General features: G+C 42.0%; 1 protein-coding gene and 1 pseudogene across 1 annotated transcript; both read right to left on the bottom strand.

Moving 5' to 3' along the window:
• Positions 1-832: 832 nt before the first annotated feature.
• LOC118654365 (protein FAM193A-like) lies at positions 833-3,940 on the bottom strand. The gene has a single exon (XM_036305689.1). It carries the CDS (start codon positions 3,938-3,940, stop codon positions 833-835), a length of 3,108 nt encoding a protein of 1,035 aa, XP_036161582.1.
• Positions 3,941-6,253: 2,313 nt separating this feature from the next.
• On the bottom strand, positions 6,254-16,576 carry LOC118654364 (annotated as a pseudogene).
• Positions 16,577-17,118: the final 542 nt, after the last annotated feature.

The following is a 17,118-nucleotide window of genomic DNA, read 5'->3' as shown; positions in this document are numbered from 1 at the left end:
CTATCCCTCGCCTCTTCCTTACTCTCTAAAATCAATAAAGACATGTTTTTAAAAATCAAGTGTTGTTTTATGTTTGTTTTTTCTGAACATCAAACTTTATTATTCTAGGAAACTAAAATTTAGATTAAAACTGAAATAAATACCAACTCTAATTTTAAATTAATTATTCAAGTCTATAAAAGTATACTATTGATCTATTTGCAATTAGGTTTTAGATAGTTGGTATAAAACTATATGTAAACTCACTATTCAGACTATCACAACAGAACCTGGTCCTATCCTATTTCTAACAAGACTCAGAACCAAACTTTAAACCTTGGATACACCACTTAACAAGTAACATTTGTGTTAATACAGCCCTATACTTGCTAACAGACTTGATGGTGTGAGTACTGTGTGGGTTTTGTTTTTGAACTTTCTCATTCTACAGGCTACCTACAAGTCAGGGGCTCAGACACAAATAATGCAATGTATACACTCTGAATATTGTGGATAATAAAGAACACCTTCCCTGACCTGCTCACCTTGGGTGGGTTGGGAACTGAGTGATGGAGATGCCGGGCAAGGACATGTGACATGACAGGGCAAGATACAGAGGTGACAGAGCCATTTAATGATGAAAAGTCTCTGGCCAAGGCCCAGGTTTTCAAGGCTGAGGTGCTGGAAGAAGTAGCGGCATAGAGCTATGATCAAAGTCTCACAGACTACATGCTAATAACATGGGTTGGGTAACAAGTTCTCAGCATGGATGTTCCAAGTCTGGTGGCTCACCTGGCATGGTCTGGGTGAGCTGGGAAGCCCTAGGGCCAGGCCAATGTCCCCCAGGTGGTCCTCATTCGGGGGGCAGAAAAGGTGGTTTTTTCAAGCTAAAATTGGACCAGTCTATGGACAGTCTTTGTCGGGTCTGTCTGGTGGAATCCAAGCAGAATCTTTTGAAATACTCCACTTCCCTCTCTGTCTCATCCATCTCCACATTTTCTAGGTCAATGTCTTTAGGCATAAAGACATCTTCGAACAAGGTGTCATCTCCTTCTCCGTCTCCCTTCTTCTTCCTGTTTTTCTTGCTCTTGCCCTTGGGCTGAGGGGTGTCTGCCAACACCTGCTTGCTGTGGCACACCTGCTTACTACGGCAGGAGGGCTCAGGGGGGCCTGAGCTTGCCTTCCCTGCTTTGACCTGTTCCAGCTGTTTCTTGTTACTGTTTCTGTTGATTTTTCTCTCCTTTCTCTGCTGCTCTGACATCGAAGTGAGATCAAGCTCTTTAGCCTTTGGCTCACTCTGGGTCTGGGATCTGGGCTGGATCTCTGAGGCTCCGGAGAACTCTGCAGGCCCCCTCCTTGGCTCGCTGCTGGCCTTCCATGCCTGTTTTGGCTTTTGTTTTCCAGTCCCCTCCTTGTGGTGATGCTTTGTGTCTAGGAGAAAAGAGAAGGGCTCCTGCTGCTTCCCACTGACCTCCTTCGTCAGGACAAACTTGGAATCCCCATGAGCCCCTGACCCTGTGTGGACTGCGTGTCTGGAAGGTGAGTGAGAAGAGGTTTTTGGTTCTTCAGTTTGCTCTAGGGAACCACTGTCCAACTTGGGAAAGTCTTTTCTTAGTTTCTCCTTCTTTTTCACAGCTTGGGGTTTCTGAAGCTGCTCCTTCATTTCCTCCTGTTGTTTCTGCTCCTGTTGCCTCTGCTCCTCTTGGAGGTGCTCTTGTTCCCGGGCCTTGGCCTCTGCTTCAAGGCAAGCTTTCTCCTCCAGCTTCTTTTGTTTATGTCTTGCCCTCTTGGCTGCCCGTGTGGTGCTCACAGGCTTGGTATCTGAACTGTCTATGAACTGCAGCAAGTCCTCCACTGTGCGATGATCCGCCGCACTCTCCTGTTCAGAGAGCTGATCTGTTTTCTTCGATTGCTCTTCTTTTCTCTTTGCCAGCCGGAAACGAAGCTTTTCCCTCATGCCTTCATAATTTCTACCTCTTTGTGCAGCTGAAGGCCAGTTGCGCCTGAAGAATTCACAGCAGTAGTCACAAAACTTGCCTTCCTTCTGGCCAGCATAGGTGCAAGTGCAGACGCAGCTGCTGGTGCTGGTGTTGGAGCTGTGCTCAGAGCAACTGTCTTTGTTTGCACTCTTTTCCCTGCCTTTCTGCCTTGGGTTATAGCCACCTCTCTTGCTACCCTGCCCTTTGTAGTGGGGGCTGTAACAGGATGGCATAGCCAGGATCGAACTGCTGATGAAGAAGCCGGCAGGCTCCCCCCGGGCATCAGACCTCTTCTTCACTACCTCGGTATTGTTGTCATCCGATGGATACATTTCAGCAAGTTTAGCTGACAATGAAGCCACATCATCATCACTGCAAGTAGTTGGTGTAGATACATTGTCTGTGTGGGTGAGTCTGGGCTGCTGCTGGATTGGAATGGGAGAGCTAGAACCTGACCCCAAGCTTCCTAATGACATGCTGGGCAGGTGACTCTCAGAGAGACGGTCAGGAGCAGATGAACCCATTTGGTGTGGCAGCTGGCAGACGTGGGTGTTGCTGGGAGTGGCAGGGTCCACGATGCTACCAATAAGGATGTGTGAGCGGCGATCAGGTGATGACAGCACATGCCTCATGGCACTGGTCAAGTTCTCACCAGTGCCCACTCTCCTAGCGGTTAACTGCTCTTCATGGAATTGCCTTTGTTGCAAATGCTTTAACTCTTTTGCTAGCTTGGCTTTCATTCTCACCTTCTCCTTGATGTAGACAGTGACCCGCTTCTGGCACTGCAACCACTCCTTGGCAACACTCTGCATCTCCTCCTCGAAGTGCTGGTACTGTTGCAGCAAGGCGCTGTATAAGTCCCTGCTGCAGGTGTCTTGCAATGTAGTTCCCAGCCTGATTTGCAACACCAGTGCTGGCAAGTTGCTCTGGAGAAGCATCTCTGAAAAAACCAGATTTTCAAACAGGTGTTTATTATGCAGTTCCCATGTCACCTGGAACACAGTCAAGTGTTTATTTTCTAGGGTGGTGAGGAAGGTGCTGATGGTGCGTGCCGCCTGGCAGAAGTTGCCATACTCCTTGAGGAGCAGGGAGATGAAATGGTAGGCTTGCACAGGATTCTGCAGGCAGGATGGCACTCCGGATGAGGTTGACAGCCGTCGCAGGAGGCCGATCTTCATCTCCAGCAGGTAATCTCGTGCTTGTTGATCCAACCGCTGGTATAGCTGGGAGGGGTCTGACTTACAGAGTCTATCTATGAGCTCCTTCACCCACTCTCTGTCGGGCACCAGCGTGGTCCCTGCCTGGCGGTATATGCCGCGGACAAGGTAGCGCACTTCTGCCCAGTAGTCCTGCAGCTGCTGCGACTCGGGGTCTAACTCTGGGGAGATCGCTCTGGGCTCCTTGCAGACCTCAACGCAACGTGGGGTCTCTGAGGGTTGGGGCAGCCTCCCGCCACTTGCCCCTTCCGGGGATTCACTACGAGGGCCTTGGTCAGGGTCGTCATGGCCCGGTGATGACTGGTCTGAGCCGCGATAAATCCCCAACTTCTCTAAGGTCCACTGGCAGTGCAGACACACCCACAGCGCCTGGTATGGCTCACTGCTGCCCATGGGAGCCATGAAAAGGCCCAACTTCCTCGCAACCTTAATCCCACTCTCTAGAGAAGAAGAATCTTTACGCTCGGTTCTGCACAGAACACAGTAATCAACAGTGGCGGAGGGTGGACTTCTTCGAGTGTCCCCAAAGTTAAAAGAAGTCTCCGAGTAGCCTCCGGAAGCGGCGCTGCCCACAGGCTCGCTCACGCGGACGGGTCGGTCTGCCGCCATTGTGGCACCCGGGACTCCAACGGCAGTGTCCTGCGAGCTGCCCAGCATGGCAGTTGGGCTGTCCCTGCCACTGCTTATGGCGCTGTGGTCCCCGCCTCCACCACCCCGCTTGTTCTTACGGCGCTTGGCCCCTCCTTTAGCACTGGCCCGGCTCATGGCTAGAGGGCGGCTGGCGGCTGGAGCCGCAGTGGGCACTGGGCACAGACGGTGGCTAAGGGCAGGGAGGTTAAGGGGGCCGTGGGTCACTGCTAAGCTTCGCCAAGGGCTAGGGCACTCTACGTGGGTACCTTGTCACCTTATGATGGGTGGGGAAGGCCTGGTTGATGGGAGCTGATGGGACGGCTCGAGGTGCGAAGAACTGCGAGTCCACCAACGGCGTCGTTGACCGTTGACCGTTGGAATCCAATATGGCGGACAAAAGGGGCCAGTGATTCCAGTTTCCCAGTTTCCCTTGCGAGGGTGGGGTGGGGGGTGGAGGGAGGAGGGGGAAGTTGTCAGGAGGGGGAAAGAGCTGAGCAGTGGTGAAAGGAGCGGTCAGGACCGGTAGAGGGAGGGGCGCCCCACTCCTCCTGATGTTAGCACTTTTTAAAAATTTTTTTCAATTACCATTTAATTCAATATTATTCTGTGTTATTTTCTGATGTCCAACAAAGGGCTTAGAAAATTGTGTACTTTATAGAGTGGTTCCCCCCAATGCTTCAAGTACCCACCTGGCCTCATTCTTTCATAGTTATTACAGTATTATTGACTGTATTCCAATGCTATAATCTATATCTCTGTGACTGTTCTGTATCTACCCATTAACACTAGTTAATCCCTTCACCTTTTTCACCCAGCCCCTCAACCCCTTCTCCTCTGGCAGCTGTCAGTCTCTTCTCTGCATTTATGAGTCTGTTTCTGTTTTGTTTATTCATTTATATTGTTTTTTTCTTTATGTTTTAATCTTTATTGTTGAAAGTATTACATATGTCCTCCTTTTCCCCCCAAAGACCTCTTCTAGCCTGCCCCTGTCCTATATTGTTCTTTAGATTCAACATATAAGTGAAATCATATGCATTTGTCTTTTTCTGTCTAACTTATTTCACGTAGAATAATACCTTCTCTAGATCCACTCATGTTGTTGCATGATGGTCAGAATTAATTTTTTTATACCCGAGTAAAAAAAAAAAAAATATATATATATATATATATATATATATATATATATATATATATATATAACTCAATCATCTACTGCTGGGCACTTGGGTTGCTTTCATAGCTTCACTATTGTAAATAATACTGCAATGAACATAGGGGTACATATATTCTTTTGAATTGGTGTTTTCAGTTTCTTCAGATATATTTCCAGAAATGGAATCACTGGGACACAAGGCAGTTCCATTTTTAATTTTTTGAGAAACCACCATACTGTTTTCCATAGAGGCTGCACCAATTTGCATCCCTACCAATAGTGCATTAGTGTTCCCTTTTCTCCATATCCTTACCCACACTTGTTATTTGTTGATTTATTGATGATAACCAATGAAGTATCTAATTGTGATATTAATTTGCATTTCTCTGGTGATTAGTGAAGTTGAGGAATTTTCAAATGTCTATTGGTCATCTGTATGTCTTCCTTGGAGAAGTTCTATGTAGATTTCTGCCTACTTTTAAATTGGATTGTTTTTTTTTTTTCTGGTGCTAAGTTGTCTGAATTCTTTATAAATTTTGGATATTTACTCCTCATCAGATGTAGCATTGGTGAATATGTTCTACCATTCAGTAGATTTTATTTTCATTTTGTTGATTCTATGAAGGCTTTTGGGGTTTCATTATAATATAAATTCTTAGAAATTTAAAGCAAATTCTCATTAATGCAGAGCTGACATTTATTTTTTTAAAAAAAATGATGACAAGTAAGTCATTTTATTAAAATGAAGTAAAATTGATTTTGGAAAACTTGTCAATGAGTCGGAATCCAGCTTTTTCAATGGTATGTGTAGCACGATTATAGGGGCTCATTTTAGCATTATTGAAAAAAAAAAAAAGATTTCTGGTTGGATCAGAAAAGTAGGGGGGGACACTCAGCTAATTTTTTAAAAAGGTTAATTGTAAGTATCAGATTATCTTTGATGAGCCACAGTATAATAAATGTCAGCTGTCAGAAATGGAACTTCACACCAATTTCATTTTATTCTCTTTTTAAATATATTTATTTGAGGATAGATGGCACACGTGAATTTATGGTCACATTCCATGATGCTAGTACATCACAGATTCCTATCAAGGAATATGCCATATTCCCATTGCCTGTGTTGGTAACACTGTTCTAGCAATAAATGCCAACATGCCACAAATTTCAAAAGGATGAATAATCATTATTTCAAAGTGTTGCCTTTTAAAATGGCTTACATGAAACTTTCAATGTCTGTGCTAAAGAAAAAGATTTACCTCCCAGCAGCTTGGGACAATGAAGTGTTTGTACTTCTACATTAGTTTGTTTGGTGGGATACACATCAGTACTGCAGGGCAGCTGTCTGTCAGAGTTGTATATTTGTTGGCTGAAGCTCTCTGGCAAACATTTGTGTAAAAATTGAGTTGTTTTTTTACTACGACTGGATATCTTGCAGTTCCTGTTCTTCCTTTGCTTTGATATCCTAGTAAACCTGCAATTTCCTTTCATCCTTTAAGAAAGCCCTGTTAGAATACAGTCTCATGAGGAAGTAGACCAGGGAGATGACAGTGGCACCAGCTCCCACACATGCCACAACGAAAAGGTGATAGGTCATGTAGAACTGATTTGTATAGCAGATGTTCTAGGACACAACCACATATTTTTCCTGGGAAAGCACTTAAAGGAATGATATACTACAATGCTGATCTGCTCCATACTGACTGTCCTGTTGGTCTGGATGACTTTGATAACTTAACAAATTGACTATATTCTATAGAACTTAAACACAGCACCCCAGAGAAACCAATCACTCTTAGCCAGGCCATTCCCACCACATAGATGAGGAAGAACAACATTCCAGGGATGCAATGGCCACAGACAATTGTTTAAAATGCTCTGTGCAGTTCTTTCTCTGCCCTTGTGCACAAAAGCCTTCTCCCAACAGAGTGATAACATACAAAAAGAAAAAGAACACAATTCCATAAATAATATATTGCATGAGTGGTATTACCTCACTTAGCAAGGCATGGCCACTGGTGTTTATAGAGAGGGGTTGCTCAAACTGAAAGCTTTTTCTTTAAGATCAGAAACAAGACAAGGATGTCCCCTTTCACTACTTTTATTTAACATACTATTGGAAGTTCTAGCCACAGCAATCAGATAAGAAAAAAGAAAAAGAAATAAAATGCATCCAAATTGGAAAAGAAGAAGTAAAACTCATTATTTGCAGGTGACATGATAGTATATATATATGGAGAACCCTAAATAATCCACCAAAAAACAATTAGACAAATAAATGAATTCATTAAAGTAACACACTACAAAATTAATATTCAGCTATCAGTTGCATTTTTTTAAATTTATTTATTTATTTTTTTAATTTATTGCTTAAAGTATTACAAAGGGTATTACATATGTGTCCATTTTATCCCCCCGCCCTAGACAGTCCCCTAGCCTCCCCTATCCCCCAGTGTCTTATGTCCATTGGTTATGCTTATATGCATTCATACAAGTCCTTTAGTTGATCTCTTACCCCCCTACCTCCTGCCCCCCAACCCTCCCCGGCCTTCCCGCTGCAGTTTGACAATCTGTTTGAGGCAGCTCTGCCTCTGTATCTATTATTGTTCAAAAGTTTATAATGGTCTCTATTATCCATGAATGAGTGAGATCATGTGGTATTTTTCCTTCATTGACTGGCTTATTTCACTTAGCATAATGCTCTCCAGTTCCATCCATGATGTTGCAAATGGTAAGAGTTCCTTCCTTTTTAGAGCAGCATAGTATTCCATCATGTAGATGTACCACAGTTTTCTAATCCATTCATCTACTGATGGGCACTTAGGCTGTTTCCACATCTTAGCTATGGTGAATTGTGCTGCTATGAACATAGGGGTGCATATATCCTTTCTGATTGGTGTTTCTGGTTTCTTGGGATATATTCCTAGAAGTGGGATCACAGGGTCAAATGGGAGTTCCATTTTCAGTTTTTTAAGGAAACTCCACACTGTCTTCCATAGTGGCTGCACCACTCTGCATTCCCACCAGCAGTGCACAAGTGTTCCTTTTTCTCCACATCCTCTCCAGCACTTGTCGTTTGTTGATTTGTTGATGATAGCCAGTCTGACAGGTGTGAGATGGTACCTCATTGTTGTTTTGATTTGCATCTCTGGGATGATTAGTGACTTTGAGCATGTTTTCATATGTCTCTTGGCTTTCTGAATGTCCTCTTTTGAAAGGTGTCTATTTAGGTCCTTTGTCCATTTTTTGATTGGATTGTTTATCTTCCTTTTGTTAAGTTGTATGAGTTCCCTATAAATTCTGGAGATTAGGCCCTTATCAGATATGACATTGGCAAATATGTTTTCCCACACAGTGGGTTTTCTCGTTGTTTTGTTGATGGTTTCTTTTGCTGTGCAGAAGCTTTTTATTTTGATGTAGTCCCATTTGTTCATTTTTTCTTTAGTTTCAAGTGCCCTAGGAGCTGTATCAGTGAAGAAATTGCTTCGGCATATGTCTGAGATTTTGTTGCCTTTGGATTCTTCTAGAATTTTTATGGTTTCCTGTCGTACATTTAAGTCCTTTATCCATTTTGAGTTTATTTTTGTGTATGGTGTAAGTTGGTGGTCTAGTTTCATTTTCTTGCATATATCTGTCCAATTTTCCCAACACCATTTATTGAAGAGACTATCTTGGCTCCACTGTATGTTCTTGCCTCCTTTGTCAAATATTAATTGAGCATATTGGTTCAGGCCGACAGTTGCATTTTTATACACCAACTAGAGGCCCAGTGCACACAAATTTGTGCATGAGGGTTGGGGTTCCTCAGCCCGGCCTGCGCACTCTGGCAGCCTGGGAGCCCTCAGGGGATGTCCACCTGCTGGCTTAGGCCCACTCCCCATGGGTAGTGGGCCTAAGACATCAATCAGACATCCTTAGTGCTGCCGAGAAGGCTGGAGAAGGCAGGAGAGGCTCCTGCCACCGCCGCCGCACTTGTAGCCATCAGCCCAGCTTGTGGGTGACCAGAGCTCCCACTGTGGGAGTGCAGTGACCACCAGGGGGCAGCTCCTTCATTGAGCATTTGCCCCCTCATGGTCAGTGCATGTCATAGTGACCAGTCCTTCCTGGTCATTCTGCCATTAGGGTCAATTTGCATATTACCCTTTTATTATGTAGGATAACAAACTACCAGAAAGCGAAATTAAGAAAATCCCATTTCCAATTGCATCAAAAGAATAAAATACCTAGGAATAAATTATCCAAGGAGGTAAAAGACTTATATTCAGAAAACTATAAGACATTGAAGAAGGTACACATAAATAGAAGGACACTCTGTGCTCATGGATGGGAAAAATTAACATTGTTACAATGTTCACATTGCCCAAAGCAATTTCCAGATTCAATAAAATCTCTATCAAAATACCAATGGCATTTTGAACAGAATAATCTGAATATTTCACAGAAACATAATTCTAAAATGTATACGGGATTACAAAAGAACCCAAATTGCCAAAGCAATCTTAACAACAGCAACCACCCCCACCCCCAAGTTGGAGGTATGACACTGATATCAAATTATACTATCAGGGTATAGTAATCAAAACTGCAGAGTAATGACATAAAAAATAAGAAAATATGTCAATGGAATAGATTACAGAATCTAGAAATAAACTAATGACTACATAATTAATCTATGACAAAGAAGGCAAGAATACACAATGGGTTAAAGCAGTCTATTTAATAAATTGTGTTGGTAAAACTGGACAGACACATGCTAAAAATGAAATAGGATCACTTTTACACTATATATAAAAATAAACTCAAAATAATTTAAACACTTAAATGTAAGACCTGAAACCATAAAACTTTTAGAAGAAAACATAGGCAGTAAAATTTCTGTTACCACTCTAAGTAATACGTTTGTCTTTTTAATACTTTATTTCAACATAACTGTGCTTACAGAAACACACTCATATTGGTTAATAGAATGCAATTTAAGTTTAACTTATTTTACATGATTTGGACCAAAAACTTGGTACATGGTTTAAACATAAAAAAAAAAGGTTTGCAATGTTTTATTTTTCATCTATTACAAATGTATATAAAAGATCCTCCAAAGGCTGCTAAAGCAGTCAGCAAGAACCTTGAGAAATTAACCTTTGGTTTGTCTCTGAAAAATAATACATATTGCACTGTAAGTTTATAAAATTGATACAACAAAACAGTATTGCAATGTTTCAATGCCAGTTTACAAAGTTCAGTAACTAACTAATGGATGCTGAAAAGAGTGGGGAAAGCCTATGTATACATGTGAAACTGAAAAGCTATTTGATTTAGTTACTATTGCATGTAGATTGTAAATCTACACAAATGAAGATTCAGATAATTTCCTGAATGTGAATTAACACTATCAGCTCAGTTTATCTGCTGCGGTCAAGAAGGAACTCCACACACTAGCTATTTTCGGATTTATGCAAAAAAGAAAATTATATTCCTTCCCAGGCTTTTCAGTCCAGAACTGATATACTACAGGCAAGGAAGTCCCTTCCATTGTCAACATTCATAGGGTGACATGTACTAGGTGTACTTGTTAGTAATGCGGATTTTTTCAATTAATGGAGTAACATATATATTGATATATATATGCGATTTGATATGTATGCTATTTTGTTGTATTGACAACAAGCTTCAAAACTTCATATGTCAAATTTTCTGAAGGTGTTAACAGCATAGATATTTTTACGCTTAAAAATTTTGAATTTGGTGCCAAAAGAGCATTTGTGGGAAGTTTTAATTCATTATTTTATTTTGAAGAAAAGTGCTGCTGAAAGTTATCGTATACTTTGAGAAGCTTATGGTGAACATGCTCCATCTCAAGATACTTGTGAATGCTGGTTTAAATGCTTTAAAAGTGATAATTTCAAAAGAAAGAAGAAAGAAAGGAAGAGAGAGAGAGAGAGAGAGAGAGAGAGAGAGAGAGAGAGGAGGGAGGGAGGGAGGGAGGGAGGGAGGGAGAGAGGGAGGAAGGAAGGAAGGAAGAAACAGCAAAAAAAGTGATTATTTCGATGTGAAAGACAAAGAATGTCTGGTCAATTTGAACTACCCTTTGATCGTAAAACGACCAGAATGGGCCAGAAGATACAGCAAAGTTATTTTTCTTCATGATAATGCACCATCACACACTTCAAAACCAGTTAAAGAAACGTTAAAAGATCTTGCCTGGGAAGTATTAACCCACCTGCCATATTCACCACACCTTGCTCCTTCAAATTACCACTTGTTCTGATTGATGGCACACACACTTTCTATGCAGCACTTTAAAATGTATGAAGAAGTGTAAAATTGGGTCTCTGAATGGTTTGCCTCAAAAAAAGAAAAGTTCTATTGGAACAGTATCCACAAATTACCTGAAAGATGTGGGAAATGTGTATCTAGCGATGGACATTACTTTGAATAAAACACTTCTGATGTTTCTCTTGAAATTAAAATCTGCATTATTAACTGGTACACCTAGTAATGAGGTCTACTTGGTTTTAACTATAGTAATATGTTTTTTAATCTGTCACCTCAGGCAAGGGAAACAAAAGCAAATGGGACTACATAAATTATTCAAAAATGGCACAAATCTTCGTCCTCAAAACTATAATCTGACTTCATATGTGCTTTCAGAAGTGCTTTATGTGTACTTGCCATTATGTCACATAGCATATTAAAAACACATGTATTCCAGGATGAATAATGAATTAAATTAATAATCTTTACTGTTTAATAAAGAATTTTTTTTAAATGAAACTAGTTATTTGTTTTAACTGATTAGAGTGCATGGCAGTGAAATATGCAATGATCACTTATACAATTTCCTTGATTTGTGCTGAGGCAACAGCAGTTTTCCCACCATTAATTTTACACCATCTGTATAAATGTCAACACAGTGAAAAGAAGTATTTACCTCACAGACCCCCTGAAAGTTTCATGGAGAACCCTAGGTGTCTATGGACCATGCTTGGAGCACCATTGCTATATATATTCCAATACTGCCCCTCCAAAATATGGGAACATAGATCTAGTAGCTTTTTCATGGAGTCTAGGGTTTTCTATGTACAATATCATGTCATCTGCAAATTATGACAGTTTTAGTTCCTCCTTTTCAATTTGAATGCTTTTTATTTCTTCTTGTCTGACCACTGTGACTAGGACTTTCAGTAGTTGTTGAATAAGAGTGGCAAAAGTGGACATCCCTGTCTTGTTCCTGTTCTTAAGGGAAGTACTTTTAGTTTTTGCCCACTGAATATGATGTTGGCTGTGTGTTTATCATATATGGATTTTATTATGCTGTAGTGTGATCCCTCTATTCTCACTTTGCTGAGAGTTTTTATCAGAAATAGGTGTTGGATTTTATCAAACACTTTTTCCATGATTTGTATCCTTCATTGTGTATATGTGATGTATCACATTTATTGATTTGTGAATATTGTACCAGCCTTGCATCCCTGGAATAAATTCCTTTTGGTTATGGTGTATGATTTTTTTAATGTATTTCTGGATCTGATTTGCTAATATTTTTTTGAGAATTTTTACATCTATTTTCATCAAGTTTATTGGCCTATAATTTTCATTTTTTGTAGTGTCTTTATCTGGTTTTGGAATTAGGATAATGCTGGCCTCATAGAACGAGTAGATAAAAAAAGCTGTGGTTCCCACATTCTAGTAACCTTGGTTTCCTTCCAGATTTCTTAAACCATATCACCTTTAAAGCAGAAAATGTGAAGAGGATTAATAACCGTGTCATTTTCACTGATTATTTATTGAGTAGCTGAAGCCCTGTCGTATATGCTCTGCAGCTACAAGAATGTAGAACACGTGGTCTTGTCTCCCAAGATCTTAGTATAAATTTAGAAAACTTGATGTATATAAACATAGCAATAATATTACAAAGCAGAACACTCAGAGCATCAAGCGAGAGTTATAGAAGTTTGTTTTCAGGTTTTAGAGGAGGGAATACAATGACAGACTTATGTCTGAAATTGAAGAGTGAAATAGAAAGTTGCAATAAAAACAAAAGCACCTAACTGGTTTGGCTCAGTGGATAGAGCGTCTGCCTGGGGATTGAAGGGTCTCAGGTTCGATTCCGGTCAAGGGCATGTACCTTGGTTGCCAGCACATCCCCAGTGGGGAGAGTGCAAGAGGCAGCTGATTGATGTTTCTCTCTCATCAGTGTTTCTGACTTTCTATCCCTCTCCCTTACTTTCTGTAAAAATCAATAAACTATATTAAATTTTTTTTAAAAAAAAAAACAAAAGAGATGTAAATAGCACAGCATTGAAATGTGAGGGTGTGTGTTTTCCATCCACCAAGACACAGCGTGACTTCAACTGTTATTAAGATGCCAAGACATTTACATACAGAAATTCATTAGGTAATGTTATTTGATTATTATTATTGGTTAACGAATGCCAGTTGGTTAACTAATGTTATTTAGTTGTTACTGGTTAACTAATGCCCATACAGCATAAGGAAAATCCACTCCATAATGGTAGTGATGCAGCAGAGCGGTTATAAGGATGGGTTCAAAAGTCAGACTGTCTGGGGTTGAAGTGCCAGCTTTATCAAGTGCAAACTTGGACATGTTTTTAACCTGCCTGTGTTTTCATGTCTTAATTTAAAAATGAGATGACAAACAACTTCATCTAAGGGTTATTGTGAAGATTGAATGAAATAAACTTTGTAAAGCACATGAAACAATGTCTGACGTATAAAGTTTAACACATGCTGTTTTTTTAAGAATAATAAAAGCAAGTGTGTTGATAACAACAACAACAAAGAAGCCATGGTACCTTTTCACAATGGAATATTATGTGGCCATCAAAATGAAGAAAATTGTACCTTTTGTAACAGCATGGATGGACCTGGAGATTATTCTGTTATATGAAATAAGCCAGTCAGAGAAAGACAAATATCATATGATCTCACTTATATATGGAAACTAATGAACAAAATAAACTGATGAACAAAATTAGAACAAAAGCATGGATACATGGAACAGACTAATAGCTGTCAAGCGGGGAGTGGAGGTGAAACTAAAGAAAATATATGCATAACCCAGAGGCACAGACAACAGTGTAGTGATGGCTAGAAGGAAGGGAGGGAGGGGGCTGGGTGGAGGTGGGCAAAAGAGGGCAAAATGGAGACGTCTGTAATAGTGTCAACAATAAAAATAAAGTTAAAAAAAATATGGGAAGATATAGTCTTTATACTCTTACTTCAGCACCTGTTGTTTTAATAGCGGCCCCTGAGGTTGTTCATGTTCCTATATTTACAATCTTCCCTGCTGTAATGGTCAGGTGTTGAGAACCAAATCCCAAAACGAGGTATGCAAAAGGATAATTTGGGGAGGGAGCAGGAGGTGAGGAAAACCTTCAAGTTGTATTTCAGGTCTTACACCTTTGAAAAGAAAGAGAGAAAGAAAGAGGCTTGAAGGAGGGTAAAAAGTATTGTAAGAGACTTAGATTACAGGGCAAATCCAAGAGTGATTTGGCCAGGTCAATGGAGAGACTTCCGTCCAAAGCTCCATGTTCTTTCACAATGGGCCTGCCTTAATATCTCTACCATGGTCAGTCACTGGCTAGGTGAAACCCATGGGCAATAAGACCTTGGCAGTAGTGGTGGATCCAGAAGGGCAACGACTGGAGCCATTGCTCTATTATTCTCCCTAAAACATGACAACTGAGTGGCACATTTTTATGACCCCCCATGGTTCACCCTTTGCACCAAACAGATCCACTTCTCTAAGCAGGTTTGGAAGTCTGGACAAAAACGGGGCCACATACTATATCTTAGAAGCTCAGGGAGGGACTGCATGGCAGGCTTTACTCAAACACCTAAAGTAACCACATAGTTACTGAAATTAAAACTTCCTAGTTTAATTTCAGTAGTCTGAAATTAAAACTTCCTAGCTAAATAGGAGTCATAGTGGGTAGTCATGTCCTAAGCCAGTAGCTTCCTTGACAAAGGTTAATCTCTACTTTAAACTGAGCCTGTCTGTTATCTTTTTGCAGCTACCATAACATACCTTTGAATTTTCAGAGTAATCCTCTTTTTTGTTGTTTGTTTGTTTGTTTTGTTTTGTTTTCCAGACCACTCAGGGCAAAACTTCCCACCAGACCATAGAACCCCTCATGGTTATCTTGTTGCCCAAATACCATCTCTAGTGCTTTAATGTTAATTGTTAACCATCTTATACCCACCAATGTAAAAAAAAGGATTTATTTCTTTATTTTACTCTTCCTTCAATCTCAGAAATTTTCCTGCTTTGCTTTTTCCTGCTTCTCCACTCTAGTACTAATGGATTTCATGTATCCATTCTTACACCTCCTCCTCTGATTGTAACATATAGGAAAAAACTGCAAAACTGCCATTCCCCGGAGCATTTTTCTCAACTCATTGAGATTTTGCTTCCCAGCAATTGTCAGTTTGGCTCAAATAAATTTATAAAAGTTCTCTACAGATTTGGAAGTTTCTTACATTGGCAAGAGCATTCCCAATTGTCCCTGTGGTTCTATCTTCTTGCTGGGAAACTGAGAAGCAAGAGTTCAGTGAACAGACTGTGGTAGACAGACAGACATGAGCAGAGCAAGGATGATGAGCCAGGTACAGAAGGTCACCAGTGTGGAAAGCCCTGGTTGCCCTGCAATGGACAATTGTAGAGTGGAACCTCACCCCCAGGGTGACCTTTCCTCCTCTAGCATATTACTGGTCCTGGTTTGGATCCCCGGACCTTTCCTCCCTAGAGTAACATTTATGCCTTAATTTTATTTTAGCTCTAAGCCCAGAAGAGCAATAAAACCAGACCAGCTACGCCATGGCTGACCTCAGGTCGAGCTGCTTTGGATAATGACTCCCTGCCCTTGAGCCCACTAATCAATCAGTGGAGACCTAGACCCTGGAAAGACACACCTAGAAAACTGCTGAATATTCTATTGCGGTCTTCCCTGGCTATAATCTCCACCCTTGAAACCCTTAGGACAGAGGACCCAGTGCATTCTCCCTCGAGGGAGCATGCCCAAGCCTTTCCCCTTCCCTTCCCCCTCCCACCCTCCAGGCATGTTACCATTACCTTCCTCACTCCCATGCTCCAAGGGACCTTCCTTTGCCTCTATAACTTATTTCCTCAGCCTATTCTTCTGCTAATTACTTCTTCCACCTCTGTGATTTTATAAATAAACTAGAGGCCTGGTGCACAAAATTAATGCATGGGTGCAATCCCTAGGCCTGGCTGGTGATTGAAGCGAGAGTGTCTTGTGTGGAAGTGCAGGTCCATGCTGACCACTGGGCCCTGGGCAACACCTGAGCCCCCAGGCCCCCATGGATCTGTCTGAGTTATGGCGCCTGAGTCCCCACGTGGAGATGTGGCAAGTGTGGCTGGACGCCGAGGGCCGGGGCGCAGCGTGGGTCTCTGGGCCACCCAGCAGTGCCACATGGAAGCCGGGTGGGCAGTGCGCTCTCTCCAGGCCGGCCTTGCAGTCTGGCCCCTGCGGTCCTGGCAGCCACGGTCTGGCTCACCTGGAAGATGCCATGCAGGTGTGGGGCGAGCGAGCTCCTCTCGGGTGCTCGGCACCTGAGCATGGGGGCTTCCCCGGCATGTGAGCCCTGCCGTCCTGGGGGAGATTAGCAGGGGAAGTGAGAGTAAGCTCGGTGGATACCCCACATTCTCAATGCACCTCCATCCCCATCAACCCCTCCCCCCACCAGGTAGCTGGCGAGAGGTTGCAGCACATTGCTGACACCCGCCATGTTCTGCACTACCTCCTGGTGGTCAGCACACATAATAGCAATTGGTTGAACTCCCAGTTGAACTTCCGGTCGATGGGACAATTTGCATATTAGGCTTTTATTATATAGGACTAATGGCCCAGTACACACATTCCTGCATATTGAAAGAGAATCTGGTGTGGGTGAACCAGATTCGGGGCCGACAGGACCCCAGCAGCAAGCCAACCCATGGCCAATTCTGTGAGGAATCGGGCTCCCTCCTCCCTCCTCTATGGGTCTGGGGTGTGGGTGAACCAGATTCGGGGCTGACAAGGCCCCAGCAGCAACCTAACCTACCAGTTGGAGCGTCTCCCCCTGGTGGTCATTGCACATCATAGCTACTGGTTGAATGGTTGAAAGGTAGAATGGTCAC

Source organism: Myotis myotis, unplaced genomic scaffold (genome assembly GCF_014108235.1).
Source record: "Myotis myotis isolate mMyoMyo1 unplaced genomic scaffold, mMyoMyo1.p scaffold_m19_p_4, whole genome shotgun sequence".
Taxonomy (NCBI): Eukaryota; Metazoa; Chordata; class Mammalia; order Chiroptera; family Vespertilionidae; genus Myotis; species Myotis myotis.
The sequence above is the reverse complement of the archived record's forward strand: the minus strand, read 5'-3'. Positions and strand labels throughout refer to the sequence as shown.